Raw genomic sequence first — 22966 nt, 5'->3', positions numbered from 1 at the left:
ATAAAGTGGAAAGAGGCCAAGAACACATTTAGACTGCAGGCTTAAGATTGACTTCCCTATCAAGGATTGATATCAGAGTATAGCCAAAGAGAAATGAATATGGGGTGGGTCCAAGTGAAAGACCACCATGGTACAGTTTTTACTTGAATCAAGAACAGAAGCTGCTGTTAAAAAAAGGGATAATTAGTAGGACATATAAAATATTGCATGATTGTAAAAATCAATTAGAGGAGGTTAGAAAGGATTGGGAAGAGAGATTGGATAAGCAATTCACAAAGCAACAACAGGAAAAGATATATGCACACGTGTGCACTCACACACACACACACACACACACACACACACACACACACACACACACACACACACACACACACACACACACACACACACACACTCACACACACACTCACACACACTCTATGGCTCCCAAATGTGCAACAAAGCCTAAAGATTTATGAGTTTTGCTTGGAGGTGTTTTTATAGGTGTTGTCTACCCTAACCAGATTCCCAAGAATTCTTCCTCAGGTAGATTGCAAATGTTGAAGGTGCAATGGGAAAGAAAGAAATAATTGGAAACATATTTTTGGCAATATAATGAGTTGGCAACCTTTAAAAATTCTTGCAGACTACTCTGTCATAAATACTGCAGGAGCAAATTGGTATAACTAAGGAAATTACTTTTTAGTTGTGATACAGAATTGGAATTGCCTAGACATAGTAAAGCCTTGCTGAGTTTAATTCTGGTGGCTGCTAAAAAAAAAAAAAGCAGTTACTAGAAAATGGAAATCATAGGTTCATAGGTGTGTACTAGGCTAATGGCCCTGGAGCCTTTACCAGAGTAGCCCATAGAAGTGCCCTGGCATCGTGCTGCCCGACGTTAGTTCCCAGTGCTAATGTCAAGTAGAGCCACTGAAGTGATCCCCGGGGTGAGCTTTCTATTTTCGATCCACTCATCAAGATTTCTTTTGAAGAGGCCCAGTGAGGTGCTCTGCTCGACATGTATGGGAAGTCTATTCCAGGGTATGGGCAGTCTCTGGGTTATGAACCTGTCCCTCCAGCATGTTCTGTTGATTGTGGTAATGAGGTTGAGGTCTCTTGAGTGTGCGGTGCGGAGAGGTTGGGATTTCCTTAGATGTAGCATTTCTAACAGAGCTGTGTCAGACATGGCTTTGTAAGTCAAGCAGAGAGCGCCTCTTAGTAGACAATGAGACAGAGAATAGCTGGAGTTTTTTGAGTCTGTCCATGTAGGACATGTCTAAGGCCTGGGATCCTCTTCTTGAGGTACTTTTGCAGCCTCTCCATTTATTGCAGGTGTCTAGTGAGGTACATGCCAAATGGGGCATTGTACTCGATGATTGGCCTAATCAGGGAAGAGTAGAGGGGAGATAATGACCTCTCTCTTCCTGGATGCAAACCCTCAGTAATGAGATGTGCCACATAGGACTTTCTAACCACAGTGGCAATGTGTAGATACATACATACATACAAATGTTTCAAGCACGGGCATTAAAGCCCTTCTAGCTTGCCAATATGCCAAAACACTTGTTCCCATAATAAATGTCCAGGCTGTTCAAACTAGTACTTGGTTTAATGTAATTTGGTAGTCTGTTCCAAGCATCAGCCACTCTGTCAGAGAACCAATTAGTACACTTCTCATTCCTATAGAATCTTCTACATAGGTTATCTGATGATTCTCTAGTACTTTTTGTTAACCCCAAACATTCCAGGAGGTAGTTGTCATTAAATGCACTATATACCTGAATAAGATCTCTTAAATATCTGTAAGAGACACTGTACAAGTTTAGATATTTTAGTCTTTCATAATAACTTAGATTTTCACATCCATGGATGCCCTTAGTATATTTCCGCTGTACTCTTTCCAGTTTATTCATGCTTGTTTTCCTATAGGGTTGAACATGTAATAATCACAAGTCTCATAGCTATCTTTAACCCCTATCATAACACCTCCACCTGATTTTTTGTTAGAATGTCTGTTACAGTAAAAACATTTATACCCTGACAGAACTGGTTTCCAGTTATTGTTCTTTAACCATGTTTCACAAACTATAACAACATCAATCTTGTGAGAACGTAGCAAATCTTCTAATAAAAAACTTTATTATTAATGCTCCTAGCATTAACAACCATCAGAGATGCATCAAATGTTGCTATCTGTGAACTGTTACATTTTTGACCTGGCAAAAATCCTGGGTAGTGTTTGTCAAATATTGCAAAATATCTGCTGCAAAAATTCTGTTCCCTGATCTAGACAAATGCACACCATCCTGTCTGAACACGTGCCCAAAAGAAGGCTTGGATGCTCTAGACATTTCCATTTTTTAAAACAGGACATTTTTTCCATGTAGGTGTTTATCCAAAAAATCTTTTTATTCACAGTGACCTGACTATCCTTTCTATAGGTGATTTGTGAAAAATATGTCCTAACACCAGTACAAGCTATACTATCTAGGAGGGCTGTCAGTTCCCGACTAACAGTCAGAGAATCTTTGTTGGTGACATCATTTGTACCAACATGAATAAAAACAGATCCATACTTCCTTACATTAAGGCATTCCAAGGCTTGTCTCACATACTTCTACTTTTGATCCTGGCAAGCATCACACTATTCGATGTTCATTATCATCTCTGCAAATATACGTATCAGTCCCTCTAATAATTGAATCTCCAATCACAAGAATATCTTTGCTGGCCAGCTCTGAAGAATCTTCAGCTTCTAATACAGTAATATCTGCTCTAGCAATTGTTACGAAGGATAGATCTTCATCACTATTAGTCTTATTAATCCTGTTGTTTTCATTGTGTATTAAATTCTTATCCAGCTGGTGTTGTAAATCCACAGCTTGAGTCATGTAGTCAGTGTCTGTCTTTCACTTCTTTTTTCTTACAGTAATGTTCTTCAATCCTTCCATGTTCAGTTTTGGTTTCTTCCTTTTCACCTGCCCCTTGCCTCTGTTTTCTGCTTTCTCCGTTGTTAAGATGATGCCTTTTTCTGTAGACTGAAGGTTTTCTGATAATTTCTTGTAACCTGTGTGTTACATAACAAAGCATTGTCCTTTGTACTACGTATTTTCTTTCCTTTACTGTCATTAATCAGTTTCGTTTTCTTCCTTATTTGTTGAGAACTTCCTTTCTTTCTTTTTTGTTTCCTTCTAAACAAACTGGATCCTCAGATTGCTAAGTACTTGCATCCACAATTCCATAGTTCTCAGGGGCCTCATCATGTTTCATAGGAGTTGAATGTTCTTTGCAGAAAACAGATGCATCATTTCCTAAATCTGTTCTATTTGTTCTATGCCTAACATTATTTAGTTCATCAGTCCAGTCATTAATAGATGATACAACAGTTCTCCAAGTCGAGATTTGTTTCTAACAATGGTAAGCAAATCATCCAACTTTCGACACTAGGAACAAAGATCACCAGTGTTATCAGCTGTTACCTTTAAATATGCATAGCATTTATTACTCTGTACAAGATACTTGTGCATTAGCAAATCGTTAATTGCATACTTATTTAAGGAATCCATATTCAGCTTTAAATTAATAAAATATTGCAAAGGAAAAAAATTACACAAAGTCAGTAGCAAAGAATTCAAAATAACTTAAATCAACTTCTGACAAAAATTATAAAAGCAATATCCAACTAAATAATAAAATACAATAAAGTTGTTCTGACCATACAAGTTCTACCAGCTGTACAGAAGTTGTAATTTCACTATAGCTCACATTTGCACCTCCATTAAAAGTAAAAATAAATAAAACTTCTCTTACCAGTCAACTCCACAACAAATCACAAACCAAGACAGGATTGTTTTGATATGCTCCGAATTTTCCTCTCTGCAGTCTGTGTAAATTTATAGCTGTCTAGGCCCCTTGTGGTGGCTAGAGCTTGCCTGTCCAAAACCTATCCCTTTCTCACAACCAAAAGTGAAACTAAAGGTAAAACAACAAAATATGTATCAAAGTAAAGCTTGTTAATAAGCAGTCTCTTCCTACCTACAAACAGTTAAAAATAGTGATAACAAATGCAATATAAATTCAAATAAAACTGCTCTTACCAGTCAACTCCACAACAAATCACAAACCAAGACAGGATTGTTTTGATATGCTCCGAATTTTCCTCTCTGCAGTCTGTGTAAATTTATAGCTGTCTAGGCCCCATGTGGTGGCTAGAGCTTGCTTTTCCAAAATCTATCCCTTTTGTGGGGTGATCAAAAGAGAGGTCGTTGTCAACCTGTGTTCCCAGATCTCTTATAACGCCTTCTGCATTCAGTGGACTACCATCAGTGTGGTAATTCATGGGAACCGGGTTTTTCCCAAAGGGGATAACAACACATTTTTTGGCATTGAGCTTTTGGCCATGGTTCTGACACCAGTCATTGGTCTCGGTGAGGCCATTCTGTAGGATCTCAACATCATTTGGGGAGTTAATATGTCCCAACTTGCAATAGTCTGCGAGCTTTGTCAGCACTTATTCAGTGCGAACCCAGAACACCTTGACTTAGTAGGAACATTCCCCAAAATTGTCTATAAAAAAGACACCAGTATAAAAAATATGATGGAAACCTATAGAAAGAGGAATGCAAGGACGGGGGGGGCATGGTAAAATGTGGATTTTGCATGCAATGCAAATATATCCTGGAAGGCAAGGAGGTATATATATACCCAGTTATGGTGTGTGTGTGTGTGTGTGTGTGTGTGTGTGTGTGTGTGTGTGTGTGTGTGTGTATATATATATATATATATATATATATATATATATATATATATATAATATGAAACAAGTTCATTTGCAGCAGTAAGAGAGTTATATATCTAGTTAAGTGCTCCCTGTGTCCATGTTTTTGTGCTCCCTGTGTCCATGTTTTTACAAAGGAAAAACCATCAGTGCACTGAGAACTAGAATCTACCAACATTATTATAACATCGGCAGGAATGAAACAAAAAATGCCCTAGCTGCACATATTGGCTTGCATCCAGGACACAGTTTCAGGTTCACTGTCATTGAGCAAGTCACTTTGGGTGGGGGGGGGGATCCCTGAATGAATATCTAGAACTGAAGGAGCTCAGATGGCACATGAGAACTAATGTCTCTGAGGCACCAGGACTCAACAGTGCAATTTTATTAGTTCTATTTTAAAACTTAAAGCAGAATTTTATATGTAAGTGTTTTATACAGGATGATGTCATGTAGTAATTTTAAGTAGTTATTTGTATTTATGTATGAATTCACTTTTTGTATATAGGAAGTGATGTCGTTTTATGTGATTAAGACAATGTATAAAACGTGAGGTTTTTGTTACAATGGTATTCTGATGAAGTTTCTATTGTGAGACGAAAGCGCTCAATCAATAAATAGGAGATATCAACAAGAATTTTCAAGCTGTTACAATTTTTGAAATACACAGCAATTCTGTTCTTGATTTCAGAACCTTTGAATAAAATAACACATAGTTATACTCGTTAAAGGGCTTTAGAAATTCACAATAAATCTGAGTACACTCGTGCACACTCACATCCACACACCATCATTCACGCACACTTGCATTCACGGGCGTACTCACATACACGTACTTGTGCACACTTGCATATAATTGGAGACACAGACATATACACGGGCACGCATGCAGTGGCACACGTGCACCTGCACTTTCTCTAAACAAGAGTCTGCTGTCACTTTTGTGAAGGGGCAGACACAGCATTCTTTATTAAAAAAGAATGTTGAGCTAGGAGCTGCAGCCACAGTTCATGATTTTATTTAAAGTAGGGAGGGGGCACTCACCCCCCCTTGCCGTATGTTTCTGGAGCCCTTGCACATGCATTTGTTAAGGAAGGACTCCTTCATCTTGGTTTTAGACATGCTGAAAGTACACTTTCCTGATTTCTGTTAGAAGTTCATTCTGGATTTTATCATTTACATGCTTTAACTCTTTTTTTTATGGGCGGTATACGTTTACTCCACAAGAATGGTCTCCCTTCACCCTGTTTTTGAAGATGTGCAAATATCTTCTTACCTGATTTCTGTTGAGAGTTTGTTCCAGCCAGCATGTGCCTAAGATTATTGTGATAGCTTTGTATTGTGTTTACCCCTACTGTAGCTGTTCACTAAAGATGAAGTTTTGATAAATGATGAATCACAATTGTCTTTACTTGGTTTAGTACCTACCTTGGTAATAGCAGAACAAAATAACGTTGAAAACAGAAAAAAAAATGTTGTTTAAAATGGCTAAACTATGTATATGTACAATTTATTATGAGTGAAATATTTATCATATCTTTTCATCAGTGTGATAAAATACTGATATTTAATATATTTTTAGATGATGGAAGCACAGAGTACAGCATGATTTGCGGTCAGCAGCAACCAGCACTGGGGTCATCCGTATTGCATCACCATACAGACAACCTCCACCACTGTGCTCAACTTATAAAGGGTGCCAACAGGCTTAATTTCACACCTGCAACACAGCTCCACTCTGGGCTTAACTGTAACATGCGCTGTGAATTTAATGCAAGTCTTGCTGTGCAACAAGGTCCAGCAGTACACCAGCCATCTTATGCAATGGACAAACCATATAAATGTCCTGAATGTGATAAGTATTTTGCAACTGAAGATAGTTTGATGGACCATCAGACCAGTCATGTGGGGAGCAAACCATATAAATGTACTAAGTGCAGTAAGTGTTTTACACAGAGTTATAATATGGTGCAACATATGGCTGTTCACACAGGAGCAAAACCATACAAGTGTACTGAATGCAGTAAGTGTTTTGCACGAAGATGTAATCTGATGCACCATCAGAATACTCATATGGAGATCACACCATATAAATGCACTGAATGTAATAAGTATTTTACACAGAGTTATAATTTGATGCGCCATATGGCTATTCACACAGGAGTAAAACCGTACAAGTGTCCTGAATGCAGTAAGTGTTTTTCACGTAAGAGTCATCTAATGCAACACCAGCTCATTCATACAGGTGCAAAGCCATATAAATGCACTGAATGTAGTAAGTGTTTCACACACCAGAAGAGTCTAGTTTATCACCAAGTCACTCACACGGGGAACAAACCATATAAATGTGCTGAATGCAGTAAGTGTTTTTCACATAAAAGGGACATGATACGCCACCAGGCCACTCACACAAGAGAAAAACCATATAAATGTGCTGAATGTAGTAAGGGTTTCATGCACCAAAAAAGCTTGAGATATCATCAGACTATTCACATGGAGAACAAACCATATAAGTGTACTGACTGCAGTAAGTCTTTTTCATGGAGCAGTAGCTTGATACACCATCGTGCCATTCATTCAAAGGGGAAACTATATAAATGTACTGAATGTGCTAAGAGTTTTTCATGTAACAGTCAACTGATTCGACATCAGGCCCTTCACAGAGGTGAAAAAACATATAAATGTGCTGAATGTAGTAAGTGTTTCACACATGCAAATAGCCTATTCTATCATCAGGTCATTCACTTGAAGAAGAAAGCAGTCCTCACAAACATCAAAGACTAAAGCAAATCTCAATATTAAAAATCATTAACATTATGGGAAATTAAGAAAAGAAGACCCTACATAAATGTTCTGAATGCTTTTCACATAGCAGTACACTGTACCATCAGGTAATCCCCACAATGGAACATGTCCTAATAGAGGTATGGAATTTGCAGTCCTTTGATAGTACCTTCATGTGATTGAACTTGCTTCTGCAAAACCTGGTCACCAAGACCGTACTGATATATGCTGTATCTCATATATCATTGAGAAAAACATGTTAATAATAAAAAAGAGCACTAGGACCACATGTTCTATTATAGCAATCCCAAACTTGATGCAGGGAGTGGTGCCAGGACTGGAAAATAGTGTAGAATCCTCAGAACACAGAAACATTCCTACCAAACTGGGCCATGTTGTGAGTGTTCTCCCTGTTTAAAACGAAGCAGCAGTCCAAGAAAAAAAAAAGCCTTATAGGCCAAGCAAAAGGGCTATGAACAACAAGGCAGACTGCAGAGGATTAAAAAAAAAGAGATTGTGTTATTTCTATAATGCACCAAATCAATAACTTCCACAGAGTGGATATATAGCGAGAGTAAGAAAGAAGTTAGAAGTGAGAAAAATATTTGCATCAGAAAAAGCATTGAAAGCTACAGATAACATTTAAAATCTTTAATACAACAGAACATTATAGTAGCTATGTAAAGGAGCACTAGGCTGACTGTAAAAGATGTGACTGAGGTAGTGCTGCAAGAAAATGAACACAAAAATAGTAAAAGTCATTAATGTAGTATGGACTCTGGGGATGATATGTAATAAATACAGGAAAGAAGGCTGTACTAATGAGTATGGACTACTGCATCTCCCAAGATATTTGAAGATATGTACAGGCTATGACATTGGGACATGGTGAATGTATTGAGAAGCATTATTTTTAGTGATGTGGAAAAGCTGCAAACAGACATAACTGAGAAGAGAAGGGTTTACTGTGGAGACTGAAATACAGGCAATATCACAACATGATGAATCAATAACTCACCAGACACAGCAGAACACTTTTAGAAAAGATACAATGCTACAAAATATGTTGAAATTATAAATCGTAACGTGTCCGTAAACCTGGAAAAAGTAAAACTTCAAATGTATTCCATGAACCCATCAATCTTATGTAAACTTGCTATTAGATCTAAGAAAATGAATAGACTAAATCACATTACAAATTCTTCTTCTTTCAGCTTTTTCCCGGTTAGGGGTCGCCACAGCGAATCAACTGTCCGCTCATGATTGGCAGTGGAGTTTTTACAGTGTCTAGTTGCCAGCCCGGCGCCCAACCTTCCACAGAAGGCACACACATGCACACACTCACACCTAGGGCCAATTTAGAGTTTCCAATCCACCTACAGCATGTCTTTGGGATGTGGGAGGAAACCGGAGCACCCGGAGGAAACCCACACGACCGCAGAGAGGACATGCAGACTCCACACAGAAGGCACCCCAGCCATGAATCGAACTGGAGAACCTCTTGCTGTGAGGTGGCAGCACTAACCGCTGCGGCCGCCCACTAAATCACATTAAAAATAAATAATAAAAAAGAAAGGAAAAAATGATATTAAGGGTATTCTTGAGTGCTTTAGAATATTTATGAAAATATAAATAAAAATTCAAATACCTTGGTAAATGATGAGATAGTAGATACTTTCTTAAAGGAAAATATGAAGAATCAATTAAATGAACAATTAAATAAAATTGATATTTCTTGTACTTTAAAAGAAATAAAACATTAAATTTAAAAGTTAAAAAATAATAAGGCTCCTGGTTTGGGTAGTCTTGTACTTGAACTATATAAACTAATGCCAGATAATGCAGTCTTTTTATACTAGAAAAAGCTTTCTGGGAAATAAGAAACAATAGGTCCCCCATCATGGAAAATAGTCCCTCATTTCACTTATTCTAAAGCACAACAAAGACCCTACAACATATTCTTCTTGTAAACCCATTTCACTCCTAAATGTGGACTATAAAAGATGTTCATGTATATTTTGGCAAATAGAATTAATCTAATAATACCAACATTAATTAACAATCAAACCTGTTTTATTTTGAATAGAGAGGTACAAGATAATATAGTAAGGATACATACACACTAATAGACTATGCAAATAAAATAAAAAAAAATAATAATTTATACAGTTAGTCTTGATTTAGACAAAGATTTTGATTCAGTCAATTGGCCTTATTTATTTAAAGCACTTAAAGAATATAACTTCTCAGCTGAGTTAATAACATTAATTTCAAAGTTTTACATTTTCTTGTGCTTACATCAAAATAGATTCCTTTCTTTCTAACTCCTTTAAACTACAAAAAGGTACCAAACAAGGATGCCCACTATCGCCACTACTTTTGTAGTAGTAATAGAACCTTTTGCTAACTTTATTAAGTCAAACAAAAATATTTATGATATAAAAATAGAAGATGGTTTGGAACTAAAGATTCTATTCCTTGTGGATGACATTCTGCTTACAATAAGGAAACAGAAAAAAAATCACTAGAACATGTAATTATTTCTGTGGAGAAATTTGAACTATTTTGAACTTTAATCATAATAAAATAAATACATTATTAATCAAGAAATTAAAAAAAATCAAATATTTTCTGATTTCAATTGGAATAACTGTCAAATATTTGGTATAATTACATCTAATAGTAAGGAAATGATACGAATTAAATTTTCAACAAGTTATTGATAAAATTATAAGTCTAGTCACAAGCTGGAATAAATATCTCTTTACTATGGAAGAATGTTTAATGTTAATTAAGATGGTGATTTTCCCTAAACTATTATCTGTTATACAATCATTAACCTCGTCTCCATGAAAAGAAATTAATGAAAATGATTAATAGCATCCTAATAAACCAAGAGTTTCTTTGTCATACAAAAGTTGGGATAAAGGTGGAATAGGATTTCCTAATATTCAATCGTATGCTACTTCAGCTATTGTAAAATTATTACATTGTGGATAAGTTCATTATATGAATCAAAAAATGGAAACTAATACATCAGGTAGTATTATCTGAAAAAAAAAAAACATATTACTAATCATCATAAGCAAACAGTTTCTAACAGTTTTTTTCTGGCTAATAAAAGATTATTGTTTAAATGGAAACAGTTCTAATCAAATTCCCTATATATATATTCTTTCTTCCTTTCGAAAATTCATATATTCTAATTATTGTATTAAAGACCTAATCTTTTCAATTTTTCCAATAGCATGCACAAATGAATGTTTAGAAACTCACAATTTCACAAGAATGATAGATCTAAAAGAAGAAAATAATTGGCATCAGGTTTTAAATTGAACTGAAATACATATTGTGGAAAACGTAATGTCAAGATGCAATCACAATTATAGTAAATGGTTAAAACTACAAATATGTGGGTTTTTTTAAACTCAAATATATACAAGATGGTTAACTTGGATAAGAAATCTTCCCCTAAATATTAGAATTCCTAATTAATATTAATCATAAAGCAAAGGAAAATAAGTCTTATCACAGATTTATAGAATTATTAGATTAGACTTCTTACATTTAGACATTACTGTTTGGAATTATTCCACAAAAATTAATAACAGAAATTTTACCAATGAAGATAAAAAAATAGTATTGAAGTCAATAGAAAACAATCCTCTTTATTTTGGAAAAGTTTCACCTGGAAATTATTGCGCAGAACTTTTGTTAGACCTAACAAGGTTACAGTTATGTATACATCAAGTAAAATCAAATGCTGGAGATGTGATTCTGAGGTAACAGCTGACTGGAGACATATGGTATATGAATGTGAGGTCATCTCCCCTTTTGTACAGAAATTAACATGATTCAAGCATTGTGGTTGGGTAGATACAATATTTCCAAGTAATTGATTATGTTTATTTGCTACTGGCACAGCCTACCGGACACACCACTGTCACAACCTAAATCACCTAGGATGGCTTGAACTGCCAAGCCTACTGCAGTTCAACCAGCTAATAGTGGCACATAAAGTCCTTTACCAACCAGAAAATACATCTGCTCTAAAAAATATTATCGGCCCTTACACCAGCACCTGGCCCCTGTGATCATCCACTAGATTCCTAGTTCAAACATACAGATCCAACTACTCAGCTGGGGACTCTCTGTATGCCAACTCTATTGGAAAAACATGGAACAGACTCCCATCTGAATTGACCCTAGAACCCTCACTAACTCAATTCAAAAACAAATTCAAGAAATACTTCAAAACTCATTGGTTATGTCCTTGCACTAACCCCGACTAGTGACCTCTCCATTTCTTAGGTGCCTTACTTTCAACTACTTCTAACTTTTTTCTGCCACTACATTTTAAAAAGGGTCAATTGTATAATTGCTGCTCAACGTGTTTTAAACCTGAATGTATAACTTTAAAAATAATGTTATATTTTTTAAAGTGTTTTATAGTAAGTTAGTACTATATATGCTAAATGCTGGTATTGCTTATGACTATAATCTGCTTGAAACTAGCATTTACTAAATGTTCAATATGTATGAGCTTTTCTCTCCGGGCCTCCACTAAAAATGGACATATATCCAGTCAGGCTATCCCGGTCAACAAATGTAAAATAAAATAAATAAATACATTTAATGCTTTGATCCCTGAAATAATGCCAAGGACTAAGTGCCTCTTCTTTGGTCTATACTAGCAATAGTTAGGAAAAAAAATAATCAAGACTTGAAAGAGTAAAACTACGCCTTCTTGTACTGAATTTCTTAGTATGGCAAAATTTGTGTGTAGTAGTAAGTTGCATACAATTAGGATGAGAACTTCTAATATTACTCATTCCTTTGAGTTGTGGCTAAAACTTAAAGATTTGCTTAAAAAATATTAACTGTTTGTATTACACAGCTGTGGATGTATGTAAATAGTTGTTTATTTTATTTTACACTGATTGTTCTTTGTTATTAAAGTAGCATTTTTTTTACAAAAAAGTAAAGGTACAATGCTAAGTAAAATTTTAGAATCTTGTGTAGGAATCTTGATGGAAATCCAGTCAGAATTGCACAGTAAAATAAAGTGCAAGAAACATAAAGTAAAGAGGACACTCTCAACCAAAAAAGCAAATGACCCATTTAATTTAATAGAAGTGAGTAGCCATATTAAGATGTATGACAGAAAGAGATTACAGAAGGTGAATAAAGACCCCAAATGTAAGAAATGATAGATAAACACATTGACTAGGACTGTTAAGTTTGATTCCAGTGATACAGCAGGGGGGGGAACAGTGAACTACTGTACATCAATAAATTGCTGTTACAACATGCATATTAACAAAGGAAAGGAAGGAAACCAATAGAATGCCACCATGGAAGTATCAGATAGACAGAAATGTAAAACGAGAAGTATTACTACTTGAAGAATATCAAAAAATGACCAGATCATTAAAAACTTTAAGAAAGGTAGATGTGATAAAAGCAAAACACAATATAAAATGATCAAGGTGTCCCTTAAACCATTTCCAAAAATAAAAAAAAAATAGCACATGCAGAAAATGTTACAAGGCATATAGATAAAGAATGGGGATAAAACAGTTCACTGATGACTCAAAAGGTTTTATAGAGATTTGAGAGAGAATACAGCAACCGTCACACCATTTAAAAAGAAAAAATCCCTACATTTTGTAGTAGTATTTCTGAAATTCTCGTTGAACATAACAAAAGAAGCCAAATGGAGATGAGTTGAAAGTAGTAGTAAGAAGAGGATATGAACTGGAATAAAGGAAAGCCAGAGAAAGTGAAATAAAACTTAACTCTATTAACTGTAAAACTCCAGGGCCAAATGTGGTACCCAATTTCTGTCTAAAGGTTTTAACACCTTTGCACAATAACTTAGCCCTGAATAAAAATGATATGCACATCCTGAATAGACACAAGCCTGGTTAGTAACAGAAAAAAAAACATGAGCATCCTTAAGAGCTAACCTGCAAGCTATACTAAGAACTGTGGGTTGATAGCTTACCTGTTGACAACATATCAATTATATACTGGAATTGATGCTGACAGAGTTTATAGTCACTTAAAAATGCAATTGTGGCAGATTACAAAGGAAATAAAAGAAAAAACATATTGAACAAAAGAAGCATCTGTTAAACAAAGCTATAATAGAATGTTGTAAGTTTGGAATGAATAGATTAAAAATGACAGCATTCCAGATTCATGGATTGTAGAATACTTACAGCTGTATAAAATGTACACATCACTGATAAACTATTTAGCAGTCACTTTGAACCAGTGGCACATGAATTAGAACTGAGTCATGATAAACAGTAAATTACTCTCCTAGACATAAAAAATTCCATAGGGGGATATTCAAGGGCAATTCTTAGTCACCACTGCTGTTTTGCATTGTAGCTTGCTAAGTTGTTTACTTAACAGACTATGTAATGGCAGCAGCTTGACTTCTGGAAACCAACATTGCCAAATGACATATACTTTTTGTGGATGATCTAAAACTGTGCATCTCATTTGACAGACGATTGAAAGCACAATTACAAATGGTTAAAATTTTTGCATAAAATATAAAAATAATGTTTGGTCTTGACAAATATGCAAATTCAATATTTTAGCAGGAAAAATGAATAGTCAAGAAAATATAAACCTGGAATGAGATAGATATGTGATCTAAAAGAGCTTGAACAAAATGGAATGTATTAATATCTGAGAATCGATGAAGGGGCAACAATAAATCTTGAATAGCTATTTTTACAAGACTAAAGCTAATATTGAAAACTGCCTTGACATCTATGAAAAAAAAACTTCAAGTTATAAATTGGCATGTTCTTCCTATTCTAACATTCAACTTTGGTGTGAATGACCAGAAAGGATTGACTTTGGCAAGAAAACTGCTTTATGCTTGTCAAATACTATTTAAAAACCAGTGCATGAGATGATTTTATACCCTTCATACCAATATGTATAGGTCTGCACCTGAGGGACTGCAGGCATATTTGCTAACATCATCAGATCCAAACCTAATAAATGTTGCAAACCAGGAGCAAAGCAAGTCTGAGATGATATCTTTGCTCAGAGTAAAAGAAACATTTCAGAAAACAACGGAAATGGAAATCAAACTAGAACAGGACAAAAAAAAAAAAAAAAGATGACAATGGAAAATGACAAAAATTGAAAGAAGATAGAGGACACGACGATGCAAAAAGAAAGAAAACTGGGAAGCCCACAATTATAGGAGCAAGTATGGAGAAACATTGGAACAACCAATGTTGATTGAGATTTGATGATTAAATGGATAAGGGGAGGCAAATTTAAACCAAAAGCTGGGCTGCTTAAGATGATGAACAAGTTAAATGGTGGTTTACAAAATCCATAGAAAAAATAGAAGATACAGTCAAATGTAGGTTTTGTAGTACAGAACTAAAACAGCTGTACATATTGTTGCTGCTTGTGATCTACTCATAGCTGAGGATTTGTACACTGAAAGGTATAATAATGTGGCAAGACCATTACATTAGAGATTGTGCAAATACTGCTCCAAACAGGTAGCTAAGAATTACTGCACAGAAAAAAGAACTGAAAGAAGAGAGGATGTAGAGAGATCTGGGAATAAATGAAGGATCAGCAACTCAACATTCGTAAATGAGAACAAAGCTTAAGAATATTTTCTAAGACTAGAACTAATAACTAAAGACATTGACATTTAGGAATAAAGCTGTAAACCAGCTTGCTGTTCCTGTTGCAATTCACAGCTTTGATGTGACTGGCCATAAAAAGGGCCAGAACCTTTTTTAAGCCATGAATAAATTGCAAAAGAGCATTAAATAGCATGGCACACTCATGGTTTATGGAGTGCCTACTAATGTACAAGATTTACAAACTGTAGTAAATCTTATACAAATAGGTATGAAGAAGTTGCAAACCAATTACCAGAACCATGAAAAAGACAAATTTATTATTCCAGGTGTAAAATCCAGTGGAGAATACTTCAGGATGATTCTCTTTCAACATTGCTGTTGCCTTGTCCTCAAGTCCATTGAGTTGTTTAATTAACAGACTAGGCTATTGAAAGCAGTATTGAAATTTAGCATGCTGGATCATTTTTGTGTGTGATATAAAACAATAGCTTATTTTACACGCAACAAAAACAAAAAAAGTTCTTTAAGATGTGACATAGGCTTAAATGGAATTGACAAGAAACAACTGTATAAAAGATTAATCTGCCAAGCAGTACATGCATGTAACACAAAAGCATTGTACATAGAAGGTGGGAATAGTCTTGCAAGAATATGATGCTTTCTATAATATCTATAAATGTTAATTGTCTCACAGGTAAATAGAAAAAAGTAAGAGTAGTGAACTATATTAAAAAAGTATAGTACAAATAGCTATGCTACAGGAGACGCACTTGGAACTGAACATGAATTTTATAAAGAAAGATTACAGGATGGGGCAAAGGAAGAGGGGGGAGTACTTATATTAATTGCAAGAGGAGCTCCAATAGTAGAGTTGTAGTACTAAGGGGTTACTAGCAAGGGAGGAGAATTACATTGGCATGTATTTATATTCCACCAAAATAAGCTACAATGGAGCTTAAGGAAATTTGGAAGAAATAATCTGCTTTCAGCAAGGAATATTACTTTCAGGTGTGAACTAAAATTTGATTTGCAATGGAGAAGATATGTCTAGTGGGCCCAGAAGGGAAAATATAACAAAGGATGATATATTTTTAAAGAAATTTATAAAAATATTTAGCATGGAAGAGGTGAATTCAGTACTAGGAGTTCAGAGTGAATTTACATATTCCCCAAGATACAAAATCAGGGCCAGGCTAGACAGAATTTACATTTAACATGAATATGTGCATTTAATTGAAGGTCTTGATGCACACCCAATAACTATTTCAGATCATGCACCAATAATAACTAAAATAAAAACCCAAGGTAATGAAATAAAAGTGAGACATTGGCAGTTCCCCTTATCTGTTGAAAAGAGAGGAATTTAGGGAATGGGTAGTGGAAATTTTTCAGGAGCTATAAGAAAAGATAGAAATTTCTTCTTAAAATATACCTAGGGAGTGGGATAAAATTAAAGTGGAGTTTAAAAATAGAGTTGATGTAAAAGATAGGGAGCTATGGTTAAGAAGTAACAAGACTTATTTAGAGGGATGGACAAATGTTAAAATATTGCAAAATAGGGGAAATCTCAGAACAACAAGAACTGCAACTGCAGAATGCTAAACCGAAAATAAATGATTACCTCGATAATATCAGGAGTTTAAATAGATTCCTGTTAAGCAACTGTTTTTTGATAATATCTCTAGAGCTCAAAAATGTTTAGCACAATGACTCTGGCACCAGAAACTAGAAAGGACTGTCACCAAGCTTAGGGAGCCCATAACAAAGAAGATAAGATCCTGTAGAAGTATTACAAATATTTTGGAACTTCTTGAAAGTCTGTATAAAACAGAGAAATATAGGAATCAAGAAAAGGTACAAATGGAAATGTTTATGAAAGAATTAAATATGCCATGGTTAGAGGTAGAGGAGGCTAAATTACTAACAGGATTGGAGGAGATTAAATAAAAATGGTGATGTATAACCAATCTACAGGAACGTGCTCAGGAATGGATGGTATTCCTCTGGAAGTTTGAAAGCTGGGGGGGAAAACTGATAAAGATCTGAAACATTTTGTTTAACAGTATTTTAAGAGGAGGAGAAGTACTGACATCCTTCAAGAAAGCGGTGGTAGCAGTAATACTTAAAAGGGGTTAAGATCCATCAGCTCCAGCTTCATACAGGCCCATTATAATAACCATTTTTATAAAGGGTTTATGTCTATAACGGCTAAAAGAATGGCAAAAATGATGCCAAAATTGATAGATATTGAATCAGTGTTGTTTTTGGAGGTGAGGCAAACCTTTCATAACATTAACAGAACACTGATGATCCATAGGGAAGCAGAAAGTAAGAAAATATCACTGTTGGTGGGTCTGGTTGCAGAGAAAGCATTTGAAAGAGTAAGCTGGGACTTTATGAATTGTAGCATTTGCATTCCCTGAAAAAATTATAAGGTTGAGTAGGAGGATATATGAGGGATTGGAGGTGAAACTTAAAGTGGATGGGGTCCACTCTGATATTGTCTTCTCTTCCCTTTGTAATTTGCATTATATTTAGAACCATGGGCAAAGAAAATAAGGGACTCAGAAATTCAAGGATATACTTCTATTTGTAGATGACATTTTATATCTGACAAAACCAGAAAGAGACATTACAGTGCTGTGGAACACAATAAGATGGTTTCAGATCTTCTCAGGATATAAAATTAATGAAGCTAAAGCAAAGGCAATAGTGGTAAACTATGGACCCACATACAAATAGGTTCAGCAATATCCATGCTTATGGGGACATGATACAATGAAATATTTATGAGTATGGATTAAAAATGATTTCTGTGTGGCAGCTAAGGATATGTGGAAAGAGACTGGACAAAAGATAATACAAAAACTGAGAAAATTGAAGCTCTGTTATATGGATATTGATAGTAAGATACAAGCGGTTAAAATGTGTTTGGTCCCTTTAATATTATACACAGGTCAGGCATATTTTTATCAACCAGTGGAGAAGCTGTAGATAACAATGGATAAAGAGCTGAAGGATTCTATCTGTGAGGAGAAGCAAGAGTCAAGTGGGATAATCTTATTCCTCCAATAGAACAAGGTTGATTGGGATTACCTGATTTGAAAGAGTATTTCAGACAACACAGTTAAGGCTCCTATACATAGCACTAGCGGAAAACTATAATTCAAAGTGGAAACAGATGATGATGAAATGGTAAGGGGGAGCTCAAGAAACAAGAAGAGACTGGAATTTTGGATGTTGATCTTTAAGTAGAATAACGATAATTATACAGAAGATTATATTCACAAAATAGCAGAAAGTACACCAAGAACTAAGCCAACATGGGAATGGAAAAAGGAGATTCTGCCGATAGGGATGACTGCAGTTAGGGATACAGACAATAGGAAGAGTGGGCTGGAATTTATTGGAGAAAACTGTTGAAGAACCAAGGTATTGGGATTAAATAACTAGAGGGGGAAAATAATAGAATGGGAAGATGTCAAGAACTTATTTGGACTGCAGGTTAGATATTGTTTTCCCTATCAAGTATTGATATCCGTGTATAGGCAAAGAGAAGAAATGGGGGTCCTAAATGAAAGATCAGCACTGGTAGAGTTTTTAGTATACTCTAGAGTAAGAGTTGCTGTAAAGGAAGTAGAGGGTATATAATATTCCAGGATAAGTATAAGAATCAATCGGAGGACATTGGAAAGGATTGGGAAGAGAGATTAGATAAGCAATTCACAAAGAAACAATGGGGGATGTGTGTATGTCTCCCAAATATGCAACAAAGTCTAGGAAATTTAGTATCTTTGCCTGGAAGAGGTTACATATGTATTTTTATACCCCAAGTAGACTCCAAAGAATTTTTCCTCAGGTAGACAGCAAATGTTGGAGGTGTGATGGAGAAGAAAGAGGTAATTGGAAACATATTTTCTGGGAGTGTAATGAGTTGGCAGACTTAAAAGGTTCCCTGCAGACTGCTCTGTCTGAGACACTGGGTGAGCAAATTGGTGTAATTAAGGAAATGATTTTTTGAGGTATGATAAGGAATTGCGAGTTGCCTAGACATAGTAAGGCCTTGCTGAGTCTAACTAATAATGACTGCCAAAAAAAGCAATTACTAGAAAATGGAAGTCAGTCTAAACCAACTTTACTAAAAATAGCAATGATAGTAACAGAGAAGAAAAACAACTGAAATTGTGATCTTTAGAAAAGGGTAGGAGCAAATTACACAGGAAAAAATTGGAAGTTTGAAATCAATGCATGCAGAGGAGGAAAAATGTTTAAATGAAGGCAGGAATTGAATGAGCTATGTAAATGCTTGACTGACAATGAATAAGAAGTTATGTACCTACCATGGTTCCATATGTTAGTTCTTCTCTAAAAGCTTCTTTCTTGCTGGATGGGTTCAAACCATTCCTCAGCTCCGACTCTCACAGAACCTAAGCTAGGCTAATTTTTAGCAACTGAGCAACCCTATATCCCATGATGCAGAGCCAGATCGAATCCTGGATTTGGTAGCTATGAAAATATAAACTTATCTTCTTCTTCCAGAAGAAAAGGAGAAAGTAACCAAAAAACAGGACACAGGACACAAGTAAAACTGACCACTCAAACTATCGTAGGTCATAGGAATAATAAACCCCCAGAAGAGTACAACTTCAGGTGTCTGTCCAGGCAGGGGAAAGGAGGAAGGCGAGGAAGAGAGAGACAACTAGAGGAAGACAACTATGGTGGAGCGTTGTAACTATAATATTACTTTGTCAAACTAAGTTGTCATGGATGGGACTCAATCCCTAGCACCTCATACTGGGTGTACCAATGGAGGTGGCTCTTTGGAACTGTGACTTGAAACCTAGCTCTGTCCAAACCTGGCTCTGTCTTGTAAGGCAAGTCAAATTGTGTAGGGAGAGCCCAAGTGGCTGCTGCTAAAATGGGGCTGTGGTATGTGTTCATCTAGTCTGAAAGAGGTGTAGTGTGAAATCTAGTAGAATGTAATGTGGCTTCAAGGCAATTCTGACGATACATGCCCTAGGGAAATAGTGGAAGAGAGCCAGAAGATAAAGATTACACCTTGGAACCCGGAGACCTTTCTAATTTCTGACCTTGAATTCGTCTGCTGATCAGATCAGAACAAGATTGAATTGTTCTATCAGAGATTCTCTATCTGGCGATGAACATCCAAATAATGCAGTTGCACAGAGCTGTGTCATGAGTCGGAGAGGATTGGAACTGGAAGATCAATAGAATAGTTAGATTGGATGAGACTGGGAAAGATCCAAGGGCCGATTTGAAGATTGTTCTTAGAAGCCCTGTTGAAAACCAAGTAGGAGGTCGGGAGGTCAGAACACAGAGCTTTGAAGACACTCTCCTAGCTGAAGTAATAGCCACGGAAAAATTCTCTTCAAAAGAAATTTCTAGAGAGATTGCTGCTGGCTTGTTGTGAAGGAAAAAATTAGGGATGTCAGCACTAAATTTAGGTCCTTTTGCCCAGAGGATCTTTAATTAGGGGCTGGTAAGCTTTATACCCCCTGAGAAAACTTTAAGGCTTTGAGACATTATGCCCTGTCCGCTAAACCAACATGAAATAGACAGATTTAGATGAAGCTGGACTGGACTTTGACTAAGAAGAAAGGCCCAAGCTAATCTCAGCTAAAAAGTCAAAAACTGAACCCACGCTGCAAAGGATAAAAGGGGTCTATACTTTTTGCCCAGGGAAGGAAAATCGCTGCCTTACATGCATAAATCTGTTCTGGAGGGACTTGCTAGAGGCTACTATGATATATCCCGTACAGGATTAGAAATCGTGCCTGGCTAATGAAGCGGAAATTAGGAGCAACCAGTGGTGATTGCTAAGAATGGAATGACCTGGTGCAGATGACCCAGGGTCAAAAGTTCAAAGAGTGGGAACTGGGTCCAACTGCATGGCTGTATAATAGATGGGCGGGAAGGATTTGGGTTTTGGTTGCTCCCGAGAGACCAGTGAGACAATGAGAAGAAAAAATGCTCTCAAAGCAGTGGCTTTCTGAATGACTTGAAATTATCAAGGGAATGGAGGAAAAGAATGAAAGAAGAAAGTCCCGGGAGTGAAGAGGAAAAGAGGCGTCTCTGGGGTTGGCCTTTGGAGTGGGTTGAGAAGAAGTCTGGGCATGGGCTGTTTGCACTGTAGCAAAAGGTCGCAGCAAGAAAGAGCCCGATTGAAAACACTCCTATACTGAGACCAAATTCCCTTCACTAAACGAATAGCTCCATACAATCTGTCATGTCTGTCCGCAATGAGAGACCACTTCTGTAGGCATGAGAATAGCTCACTACTCAATGTCCCCGCCAATGAAGTGGTCGTTCCTAGGATGTGCGTGGCTATCAGAAACCGAAGGGGAGATTACCCACTGCCAAAGTCTGATGGCTTACCGACTGATCAGTTAGGACTTGGTCCATCCCTGTTTGTTGATGTACCATACTGGGGACATGTTATCGCATCCCTGAAAAGTCGTGGGAGGTTCCTAAAGGAAAGAAAGTCATTGACTCTTTGCAACGTGTAAACACTGCTCTCATCTCTCATTGCCAAGCTGCCAGGACCGATTTGAAGGGATGCCAATCTCCATGGACCATCCTGCTCCACGAGCCCCCACCCGATCAGGAGGCCATGGAACGGTTTGCCTGGCAGCGCTGGGGCCGAAATCACAGCGTCGATGTGATCTGGACTTGAGGAAAATTGGATCATGGAGGTGACTCTGGCCTGGGTGTACTGGCAGAATCATAGGCGCATGGGTGGCTGCTAAGAGGATTGTGGTAATAATAACATGGCGTGCAGTGGACGCGCCTGCCTGGGAAGTTTGTAGGACAGAAATGCGATGGCATATGCAGGGTCTAACACCTTCATTTTGATCAGTGCCTTGATCTGATTTGCTGAGTTCTTGCTGTCGGGCATACAAAGTCCTGTCAGTCTTTGATCAGTGATCTGAGGACTTTTGCAAGCCATGCTGGTTCCTGCGCCTATAAAATGACGCAGGTATCAGGGGTGGGTCGAAGTAGTTGGGTTCTGGTGGTGGTTCTTGCAAGTGAGGAGTCGCTGATCCTGGGCTGGAATAGTTGCCCTGGTGGGAATCCTTGACGATGGTCTGAATCACGGAAACACCATGAATCGCCAGGTCCTCTCTACGTGCGTGCTGCCATGGTGGTGGAACCCTCTGGGGCTGTGGCGAGACCAAGGAGAGAACTAGATTGAAAACAATCTGTCCCCAGCCGAAAGTTTTAGAACCTTCTGTATCCCTGTGAATTTCACGATGAAATACGTATCCCTTGCCCAAGCCGAGCACCTCCAATGAAGCTTGAATGACGAGAGGTCCCCAACAGAGCGTGATCATCCGGAATCTGCTCAATCTCGTTTTGGGTTTAGTCTGCTGAGGTCTAGGCCCGGATCCTATCTCCCGTTTTTGAGGGGCTCCAGAATCTCTTGTTTTCCGGATCCTATTTGGTCTCTGCCCTTACTGGCGGGATGGCTCTTCTTGCTAGAAGTTTTAGTCTCAACTTGAGAAAGGGGATGAACCCGAATTACCCAGCGTCTGATTATGATACTTCTGAGGAACAGGATGGTTTTCAGGCCAGGCTGTTGAGCTCCTCAGATATGATCGACTGTACCCAAATGTCTTGAGAAAGGAAACACAGGCTGTTGGGTACAGCGACAATCTGGAGGACACCTCCAAGGGTGGACAGTGGGCAATGATTCAGCTGAACCCTGAGGGCCCCTTCAGGGAGAGCAGAAAGCTCTCTGCCTCTGCTACCCTGATTCTACCGGTAC

The 22966-nt window shown here is 37.1% G+C and overlaps 1 protein-coding gene across 1 annotated transcript in view; it reads left to right on the top strand.

The window, feature by feature from the left end:
• Window positions 1-22966, top strand: part of LOC122792381 (zinc finger protein 99-like) — a 369449-nt gene that overhangs the window by 173012 nt on the left and 173471 nt on the right. Inside the window, 1 exon segment of the mRNA XM_044060167.1 lies at window positions 6342-7540. Within this exon segment, the coding sequence (XP_043916102.1) occupies window positions 6342-7540 (1199 nt within the window).

The sequence above is a fragment of the Protopterus annectens genome, chromosome 1.part2 (genome assembly GCF_019279795.1).
Source record: "Protopterus annectens isolate FY-2018-M chromosome 1.part2, PAN1.0, whole genome shotgun sequence".
Taxonomy (NCBI): Eukaryota; Metazoa; Chordata; order Ceratodontiformes; family Protopteridae; genus Protopterus; species Protopterus annectens.
This window is presented reverse-complemented; position numbering and strand designations above follow the sequence as displayed.